This window comes from Elgaria multicarinata, chromosome 9 (genome assembly GCF_023053635.1).
Source record: "Elgaria multicarinata webbii isolate HBS135686 ecotype San Diego chromosome 9, rElgMul1.1.pri, whole genome shotgun sequence".
Taxonomy (NCBI): Eukaryota; Metazoa; Chordata; class Lepidosauria; order Squamata; family Anguidae; genus Elgaria; species Elgaria multicarinata.
The window spans coordinates 69,351,269-69,369,499 of record NC_086179.1 but is presented as its reverse complement, the minus strand read 5'-3'; the positions used below and the strand labels follow the sequence as shown (position 1 = coordinate 69,369,499).

General features: G+C 41.2%; 1 protein-coding gene across 1 annotated transcript in view; it reads left to right on the top strand.

Annotated features, from left to right (window-relative positions):
• Positions 1-18,231, top strand: part of CADPS2 (calcium dependent secretion activator 2) — a 348,762-nt gene that overhangs the window by 58,300 nt on the left and 272,231 nt on the right. Inside the window, exon 2 of the mRNA XM_063134072.1 lies at positions 11,562-11,675. Coding sequence (XP_062990142.1) covers positions 11,562-11,675 — 114 coding nt within the window. The remainder of the gene's footprint in view (positions 1-11,561; positions 11,676-18,231) is intronic.

The window sequence follows — 18,231 nt, the reverse complement described above, 5'->3', positions numbered from 1 at the left end:
ATTTCAACAAGAAGCAGCAAAAAAAAAAAAAAAAAACCTGAAAAAAGCACCAAGCAACCAACCAATCAAAAAACACTGAGAAAATGGAACAAACCCATATTGTAAGCTATCTTTCCCTGTCTTGCGCCCTTCAGACCTCACAAGACTTGTACGATTGGTAACAGTGAGGTAGGAATAGAATCTCAAAATTCTCCACCCTATGTGTGGGCAGAGAAATTAAGGGGACAGTTTCACCGAATTCCTCTAGGGCGGAGAAGAGAAATTCTTAACAGTTTCACCCAGATATGGCTCACAATTGACAGGGGTTATAGCACAGCTGCTGCTGCTGCTGCTGCTTCGATAAGGGGTTTTGGTGTGCTGCAATAGCTGGTCCCCATTTTGCATCCATCCCAATGCAGGTATTAAGTCGGTGTGTGTGTGTGTTGTGTCCAGCTCCAGGGAAGAGGTGGCACTAGTGCTGAACCAAAATCTGCCCTCCAGTTTTTGAAAGTTTTCTTTCTCAATGAAAGAGGCTTCCATTGTTTTGCCTCATTCTCAGGGTACTTTATAATTTATTTTTTGTGGTGTTTTTGAGCTTACGTAATCACTGCTAGCTTCCCAGGTTGCCTGTGCTTCCTGATCTGAAAAGGCCCAATGGGAGGACTTACCTCATGGTGTCTTCCCCTGGGCTCCACTTGATCTGGAGGAAGTTAAGAAGGCTACAGGGTGCTATAGAGATGATTGTGCAATGAAAAACAGGACACTTGTACACACTTCTCAGCCACCTCCTAAGTAAGGTAAACACAAGAAACACCAAATTAACCCATGAGAATTTCTATGAGATTTCCTCATCATTGAATTTCTTTTTGAAAGCATGTTTTTCTCTATCAAGTCGAACAAAAATGTTCGGGGGTGGGTGAGTGGGTGGGGAGAATGTGAGAAATTTTCAACATAGCAATAGGTAAGCTGAGTCAATAACAATGGAATCCTCCACACATCTACTCAGAAGTAAGTTCCATTGCATTCAGTGGGATGTACTTCCAGGTAAGTGTGTGTAGGACAGCTCCCTAAGTATATTTGTAGAACTGTGAATAAATTAAAAGAAGGAAACCTTGAAGGTACCTTTTCCATGCTGGACTGGTAATAGAGGAATGTTTGTTTTGCACAAGCAGGCTGGATCATGTCCCAGTACCCTCCCCCCCCCCCATGTTCAAACTGCTGGTATTAACATTCAAAGCCCTAAATGGCTTGGGGCCAGCTTATCTGAAGGAATGCTCTGGTCTTCTTACACCCCAATTAGACAAAAAGGGCCAAAGTGTCTCAGGCTGTGTTCGCTACAGTGGCTGCCAACAAAAGTCAGGGTTGGTTGTGTGAGCTGCTGCGCTGGAAAGAAAATATTTTTCCAGAACCAGCGTTACCACGTAAAACATCATGGGAAACTAAAAGAGCACTTGGGTACAGTGGTGGATGTGGCAGAATACAAAGATGAGGAGCTGCTGACTGAGTCAGAGGAGAATGACAGTGAGAAGGGTTCTGAGGAAATGTACAAAGTGGAAACTGCAGAGAATCCTGAAAAAAAAAATCAAGGCAATTACTGTATTTCTTCAATTCTAAGACGCACTTTTTTCCCTTATAAACATCTCTAAAAACGGGGTGCGTCTTAGAATCGCGGGGCGTTTATTATTTCTTAGAATCAAAGCTTTTTTTCTGTTGTTGGTACTGAAATTAGTGCACGTCTTACAATCGATGGCGTCTTAGAATCGAAGAAATACAGTACTTCAGAAACTGACCAGAGATAATGTGAAAACGTCACAGGCAGAGCAATACATTGATCCTATTTTAGAGGGCCTTCTCTGCTGTGGCACCCCGACTGTAGAATGAGCTCCCTAGAGATGTTCGCCTGGCACCTACGTTATTCCATGCCAGGTGAAGACCTTTTTTATTTTCCCAGTGTTTTAACAGTTTACATCTTAGTCTTTTAACTTTGCTGTTTTAAATCTGTATTTTAAATCTGTATAAATCTCTGTATTAAAACTGCTCAGTTTTATCCTGGTCGTGCTTTTATATTGTGCTTTTTTATATTGTGGTTTGTTTTATACTTTGAATTGTATTTGATGGTTTTAATTTTTATGAACTGCCCAGACAGCTTCAGCTATTGGTCAGTATAGAAATGCAATCACTCAAACAATCAGATTTGCGTGTGATACAAAAAAAATTCCTACATTACTGGCATGCAGCACAGGTTCCAGCGATAGGTGGAATGGCTTTGTAGCAGCAATCACACTCCAAAGCTAATGTATAATTGCCTTCTAAGCCAAGAGCTGGGTCAGGTCAAACTGAATAGTATTGTTACATAACCTTGCAACCTGTACATGTAGTCAGTAGAGTTGCCAACTTCTGACTTTAAAAAAACAACACTGACCACCTAGATGGGCTATGAAGTGGATCTGCTGAGTCAGGGTGAATCTGTGGGCAAGACCTGACAGGTTTAGGGAGTTTGATAGGCAATCCTTGGAGGCAGAGGCCAGGTAGAAACCTGGCAAGTCTGGATTTTACATGCTTTTAGATCTGTGTAGCAGTTATCTGGAAGAACACTGTTCACTGGCTGGTCCAGAAGAATACAGGCCTGGCTAATTGCCCATCTTATCAGGCAGGCAGGTTTATTCTTGAGAGATGACAGTGAGCAATGTGAAAAGGGAAACGTTCGTGTACAACTGGATAAAGATATACGGAAACAGCACCTGTAGTTGTTGCAAAACGATTTGTGGCTGGCGCAGCTATCAACACTTCATCCTTCAGAGCCTCATTCTTCAAATCTCCCCCTCTTGCTCCCTCTGCCCCACATAATAGTCTTTTTGTGTTCCTTCTTGCCTGTCTTTCCCCCTCATATCTGCTCACAAACTGCTTCTTCACAAAGATATCTCCCTCTAGCGTCTTCCTTTGGCACGAAAGACAGACACTTTGTTAAAGGATTAACGATCATGATGCTTAGTGCTATGCTTTTTCATGACAATTTCCCATTTTCAACATTGTGCTTCTTAGTGCTTTTTGTTGAGATTTCTTTGCTAGTATTGGTCTACCATGGATTGCTTCTTCATTTTGTTTGTTTTCTCTCTCTCCCTCATTTGATTCCATTGATTAGAATTTTAGGACATTAATTGGACTAGTTTCTTTATCATTGACTGTAGTTTTTAAAAGATGAGTAAATCTCCTTATTGCACTGCACACTCCTAGTCCACTTTTTAGGCTGTTTTCCTTGACAACCTAATTAATGTTATTGATAGTAGAACTAGATCTGACTCTAAGTAGCACATTAATCAGAAATACTTACCGGGGACTGCTCTGTCATGGGAATGGGTGGAGGCAGGCATGCAGGCAAGTGTGAAAATTGGAGAATATATTATAAAGCTATTAAACATAGAACATGAAACTCATGTACTGGTCATTAATTTCTTGAAGAATATTTTTGCTATTATAGCCACGTTAAAAAAAAAACTTTTCAATAGCAGGTGGATATTGTAAGAGGCACCTAAAGCATTAAGTAAAAGTAAGTTTCTTCTGTTAGATTTGTACCAGGATTAATGACTCACAAGTTAAGCATTTTTTCGCAAGGTCTTGAGGGTAGAGTAAGATATTGCTACTAAATGAAAACAATGAATCTGGAAAATCGGTGTAGTGATGTGGCTAATATATATATATATATATATATATATATATATATATATATACACATACACACACACATACATATATATACTCAACACGTTACGATGCTGTATTGTGGGTCCTTCTTAATACTCTAAGTGCGTTTCTTTTGCTTGTGGATAGCGTTCTCCTGCCTGCATTTCCATGTCTATTTTGCTCATCTTAGATTAGATGGGCCAGTTATAGTGATAAGACTCTTAAGTGGACACAACTTTTGCCACAGAATTGTATCAGCCCAATGGTAAGGAGGGCCAAAGTTGGCCAGCATTTCCTCTCCACCAAGAATACCTCTGTCTCCCCCACCCCAGCTCCATGAGGCTTCTGGCAGAGCAGTCCTGCAGTTTTGGTTAAAGTAAAATTGTCTCAGTTGTGCCCCTGTCCTTGGCAACTCAGTCAAAAGTGTCCTTAGGTAGCCCAAAGGCCTAATTCCATTTTGGTGGACCTTTCAGAAGCCACATTTCAATGGCTGGCAGTTCCAAAGGCAAAAAAGGTGGGGCAAAAATACCAGGATATTTTAATTTAAGGCTCTTATTGCCCATAACTATGCCTTAGGGGAGGCTTTTTAACCTTTTAGAGTGGGGGGGACTGCAAAAGACAGGAAACCACCAAATGATGGTGGTTGGGGAGGGGGTGGGGCTAAGGAAAGGGAGCATGTTGGTCTGGGGATACAACATGCCTCCTTTCATTTGGGGCTGGATTGGGGACTCTAGTGGGCTAGATTTGGCCTACAAGCCTGATGAAGAATCTGGTAGCCCATAAAGAACTTCTTTGGTGGACAACTGAGATCTAATGTTGCAGTGTGTAGAGTACTTCTGTTCAGGGTTCCAGCCAGTCATCATGCTCTTTTCCTGGATACTCCATTCCATTCCTCCTCTCATTGTTTTCCTCAACAGTCAGTCCGTATACCATGCTTACTGAGCATGCTTAGTTCTCATTGAGCTGTTTCCCCTTTTAGGAATTTTCCTCCAAAGTTTGTTTTGTACTTCTGAGACCTTGGAGCTTCTCCAAATCTGCTGATACCTCTCTCTCCATGTTTTGGCTCCATGAAGATTTGAACTCAGAGAATGAGTTTGCTTTTAGTATACAGGATAATATCATTACTATATAATACCTCAGGCTATTTTTTGTGTGATTGGCTATCCTGTGCTATAATAGGCTTGCTACCTCCTCCATGTTAAACCCTTCTGGCAGACAGGATTTGCTAAATTCTAGTTCAAGTAAAGCATATTATCTGTGAAAAATAAAACGACAGTCTAGCTCCTTCCTATCTCTCCTCTCTCATCTCACACTATTCCCCCGCTCGTGCTCTTCGCTCCTCTGATGCCATGTTTCTCGCCTGCCCAAGGGCCTCTACTTCCCTTGCTCGGCTTCGTCCATTTTCTTCTGCTGCCCCTTACGCCTGGAACGCTCTTCCAGAACATTTGAGAACTACAAGTTCAATCGCAGCTTTTAAAGCTCAACTAAAAACTTTTCTTTTTCCTAAAGCGTTTAAAACTTGATGTTGTGCGGACTTTATACTGTTAGTTTTACCCTACCCTGTGCCTGTTGGCATTCTCTTCCCCTCCTTATTGTTTTACTATGATTTTATTAGATTGTAAGCCTATGCGGCAGGGCCTTGCTATTTACTGTTTTACTCTGTGCAGCACCATGTACATTGATGGTGCTATATAAATAATAATAATAATAATAATAATAATAATAATAATAATAATAATTGAAATTATCTGTAACTGAAGGCACCCTGGAGTCAAGGGGCATGTCTACACCTGCCTTTCCCCCCCCCCACCCGAGACCATCCCTAGATCGTCCCTGTGTGTCCACATGATGCACAGGATATCCCAGGAGCAGGCAGGGACAATCCCTCCATTTCCCCGGGATTTCTGGGGGCACTTTTTCCCAGTTTTCCCATGATCCCGGGATGATCCTGAGACCCATGGGCAGTGTGGGTGCCCATCCAAGCTTCTTCCCTCCTCCTTGCGAGTAACGGGGGTTAGCAGAGGGAAGGACTGGGCCTGGGGGAGTCCAGGGACATCCCGGGGGGGGCGGTTGGCCCTTTTTTTTTACTTACTTTTTCATTGGAAAAATGCGCTCCAGCTCCTGTCTTTTTTTTTTAAAAAAAAAAAAATGACGGGTGCAACGGCACAATGGCCCTGTTCCCTTCCAAGATGTTGCGCTTCCGTTTAGATGGCCAGGGATGATCCCAGAAGCTGTTAAGTCCAGGATTGTTCCCCCCACCCCACCCAAGATTGTCATAAACATAAGTTACTTTTGTTATGGCTGTAGCATGTCTGGTGCTATTCTACCTATACTTAGATTAGTAAAATGGAACACCTGAGTGGACCTGAATTGTTTGATGTATACCCTTCCTCGTGCACAATTTGTTTATCTAGCCAGTTCACTAGAGAACGCCATTTAGCAATGCAGTTTGCATGACGCAATGTCATGTTTCAGTTGGCAGACATTTAAGTTGTCTTTGTTTTTGATATTTCCTATTTAGTATTCAGTGCATGGATAGGAATGTGATGACGGGGAACAGGGCTGCACTTTTGCACACTGACTCAGCTATTTAAATTCAGTTCCCTTAAGGCGTAAAGTGCTGCAATAAATTGTGTTTCTTTTACTAATAACAGTGCTTTATAGAGAATGGAAACTGGAATATTGTAACTGATTTCCCCCAACCCAGCCCCCCCCCAAAGTTACGATGAACACATAGCATAGAAGTATAACATTTCATGTTGATTTCTTACTGGAGTTTCCTTGTTATGCTTTAATTGTTACTTATGTCCTAATGGGGCTTAAGATTTGAAGAGTTCGGTAGTGAATGCACAAATAGTTCATAGTTCACGATGAAAAACCTTTTCTGTCTAGATACTTCGTTTTCTTTTTCTTTTTTCCAAGGGGCCTTTTTCAGAGTTGGCATTTTCACTGAAGGAGAGAGTTATTTCCCGTTGTGCTAAGAGTTGATAAGCAAGGAAGTTCTTTTGAAACAGACATGTCATGTTTTCAGTCTATAAAGCCTGATCTGTCCCTGGCTGTGCTATGGATTGTGTGTTGCTCTGTACCTGCTTTCCTGTTAATTTACACAGGAGAGCCATAGAGGAAATGGCTTAGGAGAATGGGAGAAGTAATAGGGTAACAGATTTCAAGGAAGCAGTGTTTATGGAACTGAAGAAAACAACCACATTTTTCACAGACCAAACAATATGCACCTTGGACTATAGAGGAATTAGAAGACAAAATTTAGCCCTCAGGCTTTCTTTTCAAGTCATAGACAGTACCAGAAAGCTGTAGATTTTATTATTATTTTTGCATCAGTTTTCCAAATAGAGGATAGGGAAATGTAATATGTCATTTAATAATCATAAATGTACTGATGAGTTATGCTCAGAAGGGGTCAACTCCCCTAGTACTCTGCAATTGACTTATTTTCTTGATATAATTGAAAAATTAAGGGAAACCAGAGAAATCCGTAGGTATGTATCTTAGGGTGTTTCTGGACAGGGAGCTTCAGAGCTACTAGCTGAAAGGCATTCATTCTGCAACTATCCACCCTTTTCTTTTTCTTTTTCTGCTAAGAAAAAAGACAGAAGAAGTGGTGGAAACACATGGGAAAGTAAGAAATTGAAGACAACATCTAGACCACCTATAAAATGAGGCAGAGTGATTGCGCAATAATAGCCCTGTTTGAAAGCATCCTTTATAGAAGATTTGTAAATATTGTGAGATTTGCATTAAATTGTTGGGGGGGGGGAAGCATTTCCTTTTATTGAAATGCAGTTCTTATTACTCCCCCTCCCCAGTCAGGGTGAAACATAGAACCCAAGGCCAGGTTGCTTTGTCATCTCGGGCAGAACATGTCACAAGTGTCTCTCCTTTTCCCTTAGACTAAAAATACTGCAATAATAAATAACAAATAACTAACAAATAACAATTTGCTGCCCTTTCATGATGACCAAAATCAGAACCCTAAGGTGGCTGCTCCACTCTGTCTAATGGTAGGGCTGTCCCTGTCAGTTGTCAAATGGTTTGTGGTGCAGTGAATCAAATTGCATTAAGCATGTAGAAGCATAACCATAGACTTATACTTGACCATTATTTGTGTCAATATATTAATACTGAACAACCTACGTAGTAACGGAAACAGTTGCATACCCTCTTTCCAGGAGTAATTTTATTAATTCATGTATTTTTATTTATTTTATTTATTTATTATTGCATTTATATCCCGCCTTTTTTCCTGCAAGGAACCCAAGGCGGCGTACATAATCTTCCTCCTCTCTACTTTATCCTCACAACAACAACCCTGTGAAGTGGGTTAGGCTGAGAGTTTGTAACTGGCCCAAAGTCACCCAGTGGGTTTCCATGGCCGAGTGGGGACTAGAACCCGGATCTCCCGACTCCCAGTCCGACACTCTAGCCATTACACCACACCGGCTCTGTATGAACCTCAGAGATGCAGGGCAAAAGTTAATTTTACCAAACAAAGATCATTTTACCAAACTGGTTGCAAAAGGCCAATAGTGGTTGTACAGCTAGTTCCTTGCTCTTTATGTGAAAGTAAAAGTTATTAAAATAGTTAGAGCAGGTGACAGTATCTAATAATAAACCATTTCTGAGAACAATGGATTCGTTAGCATAATATGAACTGTAATGAGCTTCCATTAGCAAACAGTGCCTTTTAGTTTGCAAAAGAAGAACAAATATTTTGCCTGTGTAATGAAATGAGTCTGTACTGTTCATGCTTTAAAGGAAATGGACAGAAGGCTTAGCATTTATTTGTCATTGGTTTATTTATGATGTGGTAAATGTCAGGAAAATATTTTAATGACCTGCTTCAAGATGACACAGCCTGCCAAAAGGAAATTATCAACCAGATTATCAGCTGATTAAAAAGCTTGCTGCCATCTTAAAGGCAGTTACTTTGGGCCATCCAGTTCAGAAAGCACATACCTTATCACATAGGTAAATTGTAGAGAAATGCAAACTTGTGTGCAACATCTAGGACACAACTCCTAATTATTTATAGCGGGCTTTTGATACACGAAAACACTGTATAGTTCTTTGCCCTTACTACAACTCTGAGATCGTCACTGTCGTTCCACTTTAAAGAAGGGAAAACAAGATTTTGGAGTGAATATACCTTCATTGCATGGACATTCTTGCTTAACTATTCAGTCTAGATTGGGTAGTTAATCTAGTTGCTGTTCTGAAAAATCTGTTTCTGAAAAATCTCTAGGTAGAATTGGGACATGTTTTATCCTATTGAGAGGGATAGGGGAAGTTGCTGGCAGTCCTTAAAAAGCCTGTCTCATTTGATTTCCTCCTTTGTAGCACTGATATAATACCGTATTTCTTCGATTCTAAGACACACTCCCCCCCCCATATAAACATCTCTAAAAATGGGTGCATTTTAGAATCGTGGGTGCGTTTATTATTTCTTAGACTCAAAGCTTTTTTTCTGTTGGTACTGAAATTAGTGTGTGTCTTACAATCGATGGCGTCTTAGAATCAAAGAAATATGGTAGGTCCGTTTGTTCCCATTCCTCCTGTTGTCATGATAACATCTATACATTATAGCAGCCTCCCTTGACCTAGTGTCCTCCAGATGTTTTGGACTACAATTCCCATCACCTCATCAAGCACACCCCTTAGCCAAGCTGGCTGGGCATGCTGAGAATGGTAGCCCAATACATCTAGAGGGCACCAGTTTGAGGGAAGGCCACATTATACCATTTCTGTTGTTCGAGGTGCATATAGTTTAAAGCAGCATCCACACCCTCAGCTTTTTTGCATTCACTGTTCTGTACAAACCCTGCATACATACAAACTGCATGTGTGAAGACATAGTACACACAGTTAAGAACACTGTAAACTTTAGGAGTGGGGCCTAGGTTCATTTTAACTATGGTTGCTGCAGGGGTAGTAGTATTTTCTTGTATGTTTGTAGGTCATAACAACATGAAATTAAAACTGTATAATCAAACTATATTCATTAAACAGAAAAACTACTGTTTAACAAAACAGCATTAAAGCCTTACAGCTTTCAACCAAGCACCATGGTCCAAACTTGTAGGAGGGAGCATTGTGTGGGAGAGGGTGAAGATTAAAAAGTTACCTATCCCAAGGAGAGATCTGAAGACCAAGCTGTCATGGATCCAGAGGAAGGTTGAAAGAGATTTCTCCTAGAATCTTTGGTGTTGAAGTCACCAAAGTCCAGGTAGGGAAAATTAATCCAGGTAGAGAGTGAAGAAAATATTTTAAAATAAAAAGTGCTGTGAAGCCCAAGCTTCACCAGTGATCAAAATCAAATAGGGGATGAGAACTACCCCAAGCTGCTCAGGAGCGAGGTGCCTGGCTCAGAGAAACTGGGCTTGGGGAAAGACAGCTCAAAATAGTCTCAAAGACCAGGAAAAACATATTCCAAAAGAGAAAAGAGCACTCTTCGGCCATAGCTAGATGGGACGAACCCCGGGATTGTCCCTGTGTGTCCACATGATGCACAGGGGATCCCGAGATCAGGGAGGGATGATCCCTCCCTTGCCCCGGGATATAGCCTTCCCCTTTGGCCTCAGTTTTTCTGCAGCCCCGGTTGCTGCGGGTTGACTCAGCTCCATGCAATTCCTTGTGAGGAGCTGGGAGCTGCACATGGGGTACAGCACTCCTCAGGAGCACTGTACCCATCGGGGGTAGGGTGGGGGGAGCGGGGAAAGTAAGTTAAATTTAAAAAAGGGCTTACCTTTTGCGCACGAGTGTTCGTGCGCTGCTGATCCTTTAAAAAATATAAAAATATGACAGACGCGACACCTCTCCTTCTGAGGTCGGTGCACGTCATGTATAGACAGAGGAAGGATCTCACGTTAAACACAACACGAGATCTTCCCTCCTCCGTCACGGGACAACAGGTAGGTCTAGCTAAGGCTTTCTTCTCCCAAAAGAGAGGTAAGAACCAGGCTGAGCCTGCTTCTTGGACTTTAGGGAGCAAAACTCTCTGCCCTCAAGGAAAGACAGACTTGCTTATGAAACAAAGTTTCACACGCATTACATTCCATAGCTTTCTTGTGGTAGGGTCTGGTCATGCTGAGGTGATTTCGTGTACACACATGCATGGGCCCCAGAAATTCACAGTTGCAGCTGCTTTTACTCCAGGTTGCAGTTATCCCCCCTTCTCCCCCCACCCTCAACATTTCGAGTGCTGCATTATGAGTGTCCATAGGCTTTTATTAGGAAATAACATATATATATATATATATATATATATATATATATTAAAATTAAATTGATTTAAAAAAAAGAAATTCGATACCACCAATTAGATTAGAAAAGCAAAAAGAAAACAGCAATGGTTAATACTTGGGGGCTATATTGGCTTAACTAGAGATGGGCACAAATCGTTAGCCTACCTGTTTTCAGAAACACTTTTGTGTGACTGTGGGGTTTTATTTTCTCCTGTTAACTGTCTTTTCTCCCTCAATCTTTAACCAATCTTCCTGAAATTTTCAGGTTATGTAAAATGGGCATTTATTTCAGACTTATGTAAATTTCAGTAAGATTGTTGAAAATGTTTTGGTTTTATTAAGGTTAGAATGACCAACCAACCCCCCCCCATTCCTCTTTTAATGATGGAACCTTGTTGTTGTTGTTGTTGTTGTTGTTGTTGTTGTTTTCGCCTTTCGAGCCTTAACTAAGGGATGTTAGCTTAACTGCTGTGCGTACACACACACATACATACACACACACAGGGTTGTTCTTAACAAAAATGAGAAGTAATGGCAATCATGGGGAAGGGGGAAATTGTGTTGGACAATTAAAAAGAAATTTGTCACTGGAATAAAGCAAAACATATAGCTTTGCTAATTGCAATCTTGTTCTCTTTCCAGCTGAACAAACAACAACTACAGGTTGTGAAGGAGCGGTTCCAGGCCTTTCTAAATGGAGAGACTCAAATCATGGCCGATGAAGCATTTTGCAACGCAGTTCGAAGCTACTATGAGGTAAGTAGGAATTGTTTTATCCTGGTGCCATATAAAAGATAGGTGAAGAGGGGTGTGTTGTGCGTAAGAAGCCATTTTATAAAAGTATCTGTAAGACTGAGACAGTACAATAAGGGAAAACATCTTAAACAACACATTTAAATTCAGAATTTCTATGTTATTTTCGGAACACTTTCCCCAAAATCACTATCTGTACTGGAAGACAGTCACTTTTCAGTGGGATGTGGAAATCAAAAGGAGTAGTCGTGTTTAAAATTCTTCCTGAAACTATTGGTTAGAAACATGGCACTCCTATCCTTATCTCTCTTGTCATGTGAAAGTTACCCCGCAATCTATGGGTAATTTAGAAACATGGCTATTTTTCCTCACATATAGGAACAACAAGAATTCTTCAGGTTTGGCTGTATAGGAGCCTTCACTTCACCTCAGTGTTAACTGTGTGAATAAAATTTCTTGATAAGCGCAGCTTGGTCCCTCATGCGAATTGGGTTAGGATGGGTCTGAACAAAAAGAGAGAAAAAAACATTTTTAACCTGTATGTACCAGACTGGAGAGGGGGCAGGTTTATATCTCCTCTTATGCACACACAGCCGTCCTAGTTTGAATTGCATACGCTTATGTGTAAATAAAAAAGAGAGGTTCTGCTACATGCTATGTATTTCATGCATTGTGTACTTTAATCACATTTCTTTTTGACCGTTCTTCTGTCTTACACCCTACTGGTGCGTGCGTGCGAGCGTTCTCGCCTTATGGACTTAATCACATGGTTTCACAAGGCCAGTCAATGATCTACATGAGAAATATCAGATATGTGAATTATGCCAGCTGAATAATCAGTTTGTGGGCACCAAAGAAGCATCACAAGAGATTGCAAAGGTTAAGATGCATTTCACAGCCTGGCTAGGCAGCGATTTCAACATGGAGGACCACATCAGACACAATGCATCATGAGCTAGTGCTTGCAGCTTTTTAGCATATTTGAGTTGTGTGGATGCCAAATGTTCATGTTTTTAGGAGTGTGATAAAGGCCAGTCTACAGTTGTGCTCCTCTTATCAAATATGAGAACCCATAGGTCAGGTATTGAATTCTTTTGATATATGAGCTTGGAAATTGTGAATTGTAAATATAATATGGGCTTTTATTCAGCCTTTCTGCCTTCTTCTTTGGCCTTCCATTTCTCCACATCACATTTTCAATGTATACTGTAGGTTTCAGGTGAAGGCTTGTATTGCTGGCTAAAGAGAGGAGTAAATTCCCCCTCCTCCTCCTCCTCCTCAAGTGTTTTTATACAGCCTTTCTAAAACCAACCAAGGCAGGTTACAAAAATTCAGAAAACAAGAATGCTAAACAAATACATGCACAGTCAAATGTTAAAAACAATCTGAACATCTATAATTGTTTAAAATCCCCCCCTCCCCTTACTACAGTTGTACCTCAGTAGAAATAAGACTCTTGAACCACAGTTACAAACCTCCTGCAAATGTCTGGCTATCACATAAGAATCTTTTCTTGTGGCAGTATAAAATAACATTTTCCTACTAGGAACATTTATTTCATTTCTTTTGTAATATGTGCACTTCACTGAGGCATGGAATATTTTCAGTCACTTGTTGAATTTAGAAATCAATGAACAAGTCTGTCTGTAGAATATATTTTCTAACTATAAAAGCAGTTCAGTGTGAGATAATTCTCCAGAGCAGACCTGCAACAAATGTGGTAAGGCACACAGTACAAACTAGAGTTTGATTGCAGGAGTAATTATTCGAAGAAGAAAGACTGCTTGGGGCAATCATTTAGTTATGCAATAGCGTGACTGAACGAGAAGTAGTACCATGCTGTTGGTCGCATTATTGATCTTGGCTGTATTCCAGACAAGATCAACTTGTAATTGATGGTAAAACTAGGAAAATTTAGTCAGCATGCCAACAAAAAAACCAGGTATGAGTAGAAGTAGAATCCCAAGAGAGGCAGCCTTAAGCAAGCATTTAGGGCAGAGTGAAAACCACAGAGTCTCAACCAAAATGCATTGGCTAGTCTGTAGTACCTAATCCTCCAAAATAAAATTAAAAAAATGTTTTTCCAGTAAGCACCTGCTTGAGCCTTCTCTCTCTTCTTTTGGGTTCTGATAGTGTACTGGAAAACTGATGACAAAATGATGTGGAGCTTTGTCAAGCTTTGATTAAGAGGATTTGCTGTAGGGGATATGGCATACTTGTATAAGTACCTGCTGCAAGGACACCAGGGAGGGACAAGGAGGGGCCTGTAGTGCATATCCAAGTCCATGTCATTCAATGTATGGCAACTTCGAAGCCATTGGGGTGGTGCGGTTAGACACAAAAGTGGGCAACTTGTGGCCCTCCTGATGTTCTGGCCTACGATTCCCATCATCCCTCACCATTGACTCTGTTCCAGTTACCCATCCCTGTGTTGGACTAGGACTAGGGAGACCTGGGTTGAAATTCCTGCTCAGACATGAAGTTCCCAGAATGTCAGGCACTCTCTTAGCTTTTCAACTTTACAGAGTTGTGATGATAAAATGTGTGTGTGGGGGTGTTAACTATGTCTACCACCCTGAAATCCCTGGAGGAATAGTGGAATAAAACTATTAATAAGGACTTGAGGACTTGAGTCTTCTGAATGGTTTGCAATGCAATAATGGTTATTTCATAGACTCATAGCATAGTAGAGTTGGAAGGGGCCTATAAGGCCATCGAGTCCAACCCCCTGCTCAATGCAGGAATCCACCTTAAAGCATCCCTGACAGGTGATTGTCCAGCTGCTTCTTGAAGGCCTCTAGTGTGGGAGAGCCCACAACCTCCCTAGGTAACTGGTTCCATTGTCGTACTCCTCTATTGCACACTTGGATTGAGATGTCTTTGAGCACTCTATTGAAAAGAGCAACTGTACACCAAATCTTGAAGGAGCTGTTATCTATCAAATCTTAAACTATTTTTTTCCTGTAAACTAAGCAGGACAGCACATTGATTAAAATAAACCGGAGACGCAGGCCAGTGTGTCTGTGGCTGAAATCCATAAAGAAACAATGAGCAGTGAAATGTTAAAATGTATATAATCCAAAGCGATCAGTGTTTATTGTTATTATTTTTATAGAATCCAATGGAGAACCAATTATGTCATTAGAATAGTCTATACTGGTGACTGAGAAACTCTAACAGTAATAGTATCTGTTATTGTGGGCGAGAGAGCAAGTGGGTATGAAAGTTCTATTCAATTTACATTTCCCACTGTGATGCTTCACTGAAAGAGCAAACTGGGAAATCAGATCTCTACGAGCTTGTATGTTCTTTAGAGTCTTAAAAAAATAGTTGTAATTCTGTCGAAACATTTGTTCTTATTATTTCATTTTCCCTTTCGAAGGAGGTGTTATTATGACCTCAATGAGCAGGAAAGAAACTGCCTAAAAGCTAAAAGTCTTCTGAAGTTGTTGTTTTAGTCTTTTCTTTTCTTTTTACTGAATAATGCCTTAAAATTAATTACTTGGTCTATTTACATTTGGAAATACTATGGCTAGAACACTTCTGTTGAGTTGGCAGTAACTACCTCATTAAGGAATTGGTTCCACTATCTGATTTGCCCTTGCTATAAGAAACTTTTCCCTAGTTTCCCGGTTTAATTTTTCTCTTAGCAAACACAAGCTCATTGCCTAGCTCAGTGCTTTTCAATGTAAATAGTTCCTTTCTTCTGCTTGTTTTATCACCCTTTGAGGAATTTTGAATGGCTATCACGTGCCTACTTAATATGCATTATTTTGCCAAAATTAAGTACTATTGTTACTGTCCTTTTGAACTGTATAGCTGATAGGCTCATACTTGTTCTTCCTCTGTCCTTAACTAAGAGTTTCACATAAATGTGTTTAACAAAACCTAGATGGTTCCTTTTCCCCCTTTTCTTTTAGTTATGCTGCTTTGGGAGAGAGAGGGAAGGGGTTTCTTTTCATCTTGTGGGCTTTCAAGGAGAGTTTTCTTTAGCAGGGCCTGCTGTCTCAGCCACCTGAGGTAGGCGACAACATGCACCACCATGTTGTGCGCCCCTTCCCTTTTTCCCATGTGTGGTGCTGTGGCTTCCAGAAGAATATTGTGATATTGAGGAGGGCATTGGGGTGTATAGCAATAGTTCCCCCATGGATAATTCTTGTGCCTAAATTCGCCCTCTGTGCCTTAAACATTCTCATGAGAAGAGAGGGTGTTCTGGCCTACCCTGCCGGTGGACAGGCAAAGCAATCAGAGAAACCAGTTGTGGGAGAGGATAGCAGATAATGTATGCAACCTTGAGGTGATAACAGATCATTCATGACTAATGTATGTAACCTTGTAGTTAAGGAGTTACTAGCTACTATGTCAATTCACAGGTGTAGGTGATTGGTTAGTCACATGGGCATGGGCTAGAATGGTATAACTAGCCCAAGAGAGTTCACAATGATGAACCTCTCCATGGGCAAGGAGTCGACAACCGCTACAGCGGACTGGCTCAAGAGCACACCCATTCCTGTGTTGGGATTCCCAGTGATTGAAGGATGTAAGTGCTCTGTATTCTGCTGATTTCCTCTGCATGTTCTTCCTGGCTACCTCTCCGTCTGAGTAAAACCTGGGAAAGTAATCGACTTGGTGTGATCGCTGCCTTGTTCGTATCCAAAAGAACCTCCGCCTCTGGCAGCATACCACGGCACCCTCCCATACCTTGGCCTCCGCATCAGCTCAGTGGAGAGCTATGCAGCCAGAAGCGGCAGCCCTGATGCTCTCTTGAGAGAGCTTGTCCAGGTCCTGCAAGAGCCTCACAGCCACTTCTTCCAGCTACATACAGTAGCTCTCCATAGAGCCAATGCAATGGTGGAGCAAGGGGGGCCACAACAAGGGAAACCGAGGATCAGCAGCTGCTCCAGATGCCGTAGCAGGAGAGTGGTTAGGGCAGTGGGAGGAGGAAGCGGCGCGTGCAATTGATGTGGGTGCCTCACCCTGCTTCATGGGAGTGCCGGCCCTGGTCTTAAGCATTCCTTCTTCTCTACTGCATCATCTCTTCAAGGTGGAGGGAGGGCAACTTTTATTTATGTATAATAAATAAAGGTCAATGGCATTGTTGTGCACACATTTGCTAGTCACTGATAGTTGTACTCAACAAAGGTAATGCTTCCAAAGCAGTCTTGTCAAAAGGCTGATCTCTAACCAGATGTGAAAAGTAAGACAAGTTCTGGTGTTGGTAAAGAATCTTGGGGGGGCGGAGCTGGCCGCCTGAGCAATGGCGGGTTTCTTCTGAGGCTCTAAGCGGCGTTTGCCGGAAAAAGCAATTATCTCTCTTCTAATGGGCATAAATCTTTGAGCAAACGACAGAAAATGATTATAAAAGTCACAGGAGCTGGAAAAGCAGAGAGATTTGAAGAAGGGAGGTGAGATGATTGATATTTAATACAATGTCTGTGTAAACGGCAACACTATCGAAACCGAAAGTAACAGTGACGCAGTTTAAAAAGAAGGAATTTATGCTTGCTGGACATTGATTTGTGTTATAACCTTTCATTCTTATCTCACATGGGAAAGATTGAAATGCTGGCTTTGTAAGGTGGAAGTTGTTGATTGGATTTATTGGCGTGGTGAGAAGGGGGGGAGAGAAGGTGGAAGAAGCTGCATTCGGCATTCGGTGAGGGAGATGTGGGAAGCTGAGAGGCTGCGAATGATTAAACTGATCCCCTCTAGTGAATGCTGTTGTGAACTGGATATTCCCCCCCCCTCATGAAGAAGGAAAAAGTGTTTGATATATAACAGAGAAGCCAGCATAAGTTGCTAAGGAAGTGAGTTACACTCTAAGATTTATGCCCTACCCAGAAGAGTCCCATGCCTAACGTTAAAAGAAAGATCAAAAGTTGGGCAAAGCTCAATATACAAAAAAAGAAAAAGGAAAAAAAAAGAAAAAAAGAAGAAAAAAAAAATAAGAAACCTTCAAATCATAAAAAAAGGAACTTTCAAATCATAATTTGGCATACCTCTCCCTCCTGGAAAGGACAGCCCCTGGAGTTGAGCAAGAGGAGGAAGATAAAGACCCAGTCCCTTTGGATACAATACCAAATAAAGAAAAAAATATGACTGAAGGAGGAGAAAGTGGTAGTAACCCTCCCTCGTTGATGGAGATCAGGCCCATTATAGCTGAAAATAACATTGTTATATTTTAAAAAAATGGATCAGCATATGAGTGAATTTAGACATCAATTGTGTATTTAGCGGATAAAAAGGCGGAAAATTCGGATAAGATCAAAAAGATAGAGGCTAAAGCGGATTTGGACCAGAAGAAATAAGAGGCTTTTGAGAAATCAACTAATATACAATTTAAAGAATGGGTACTGTGATCGATTGCCTTGGAAGATTAATCTAGTAGATCTATTTTTTGAATAAAGCAGCTAAAGGAGTCGCAGGGAGAAGATCTTAGAGAAATCATCGTGAACTGGTTCAAGGAGCTGATGCCTGATATATCAATAGACGGATTGGATCCGGATCGAGTCCATCGTGTGGGGGGGCAAAACCACAAAGGGGCAAGAGACATTTTGGT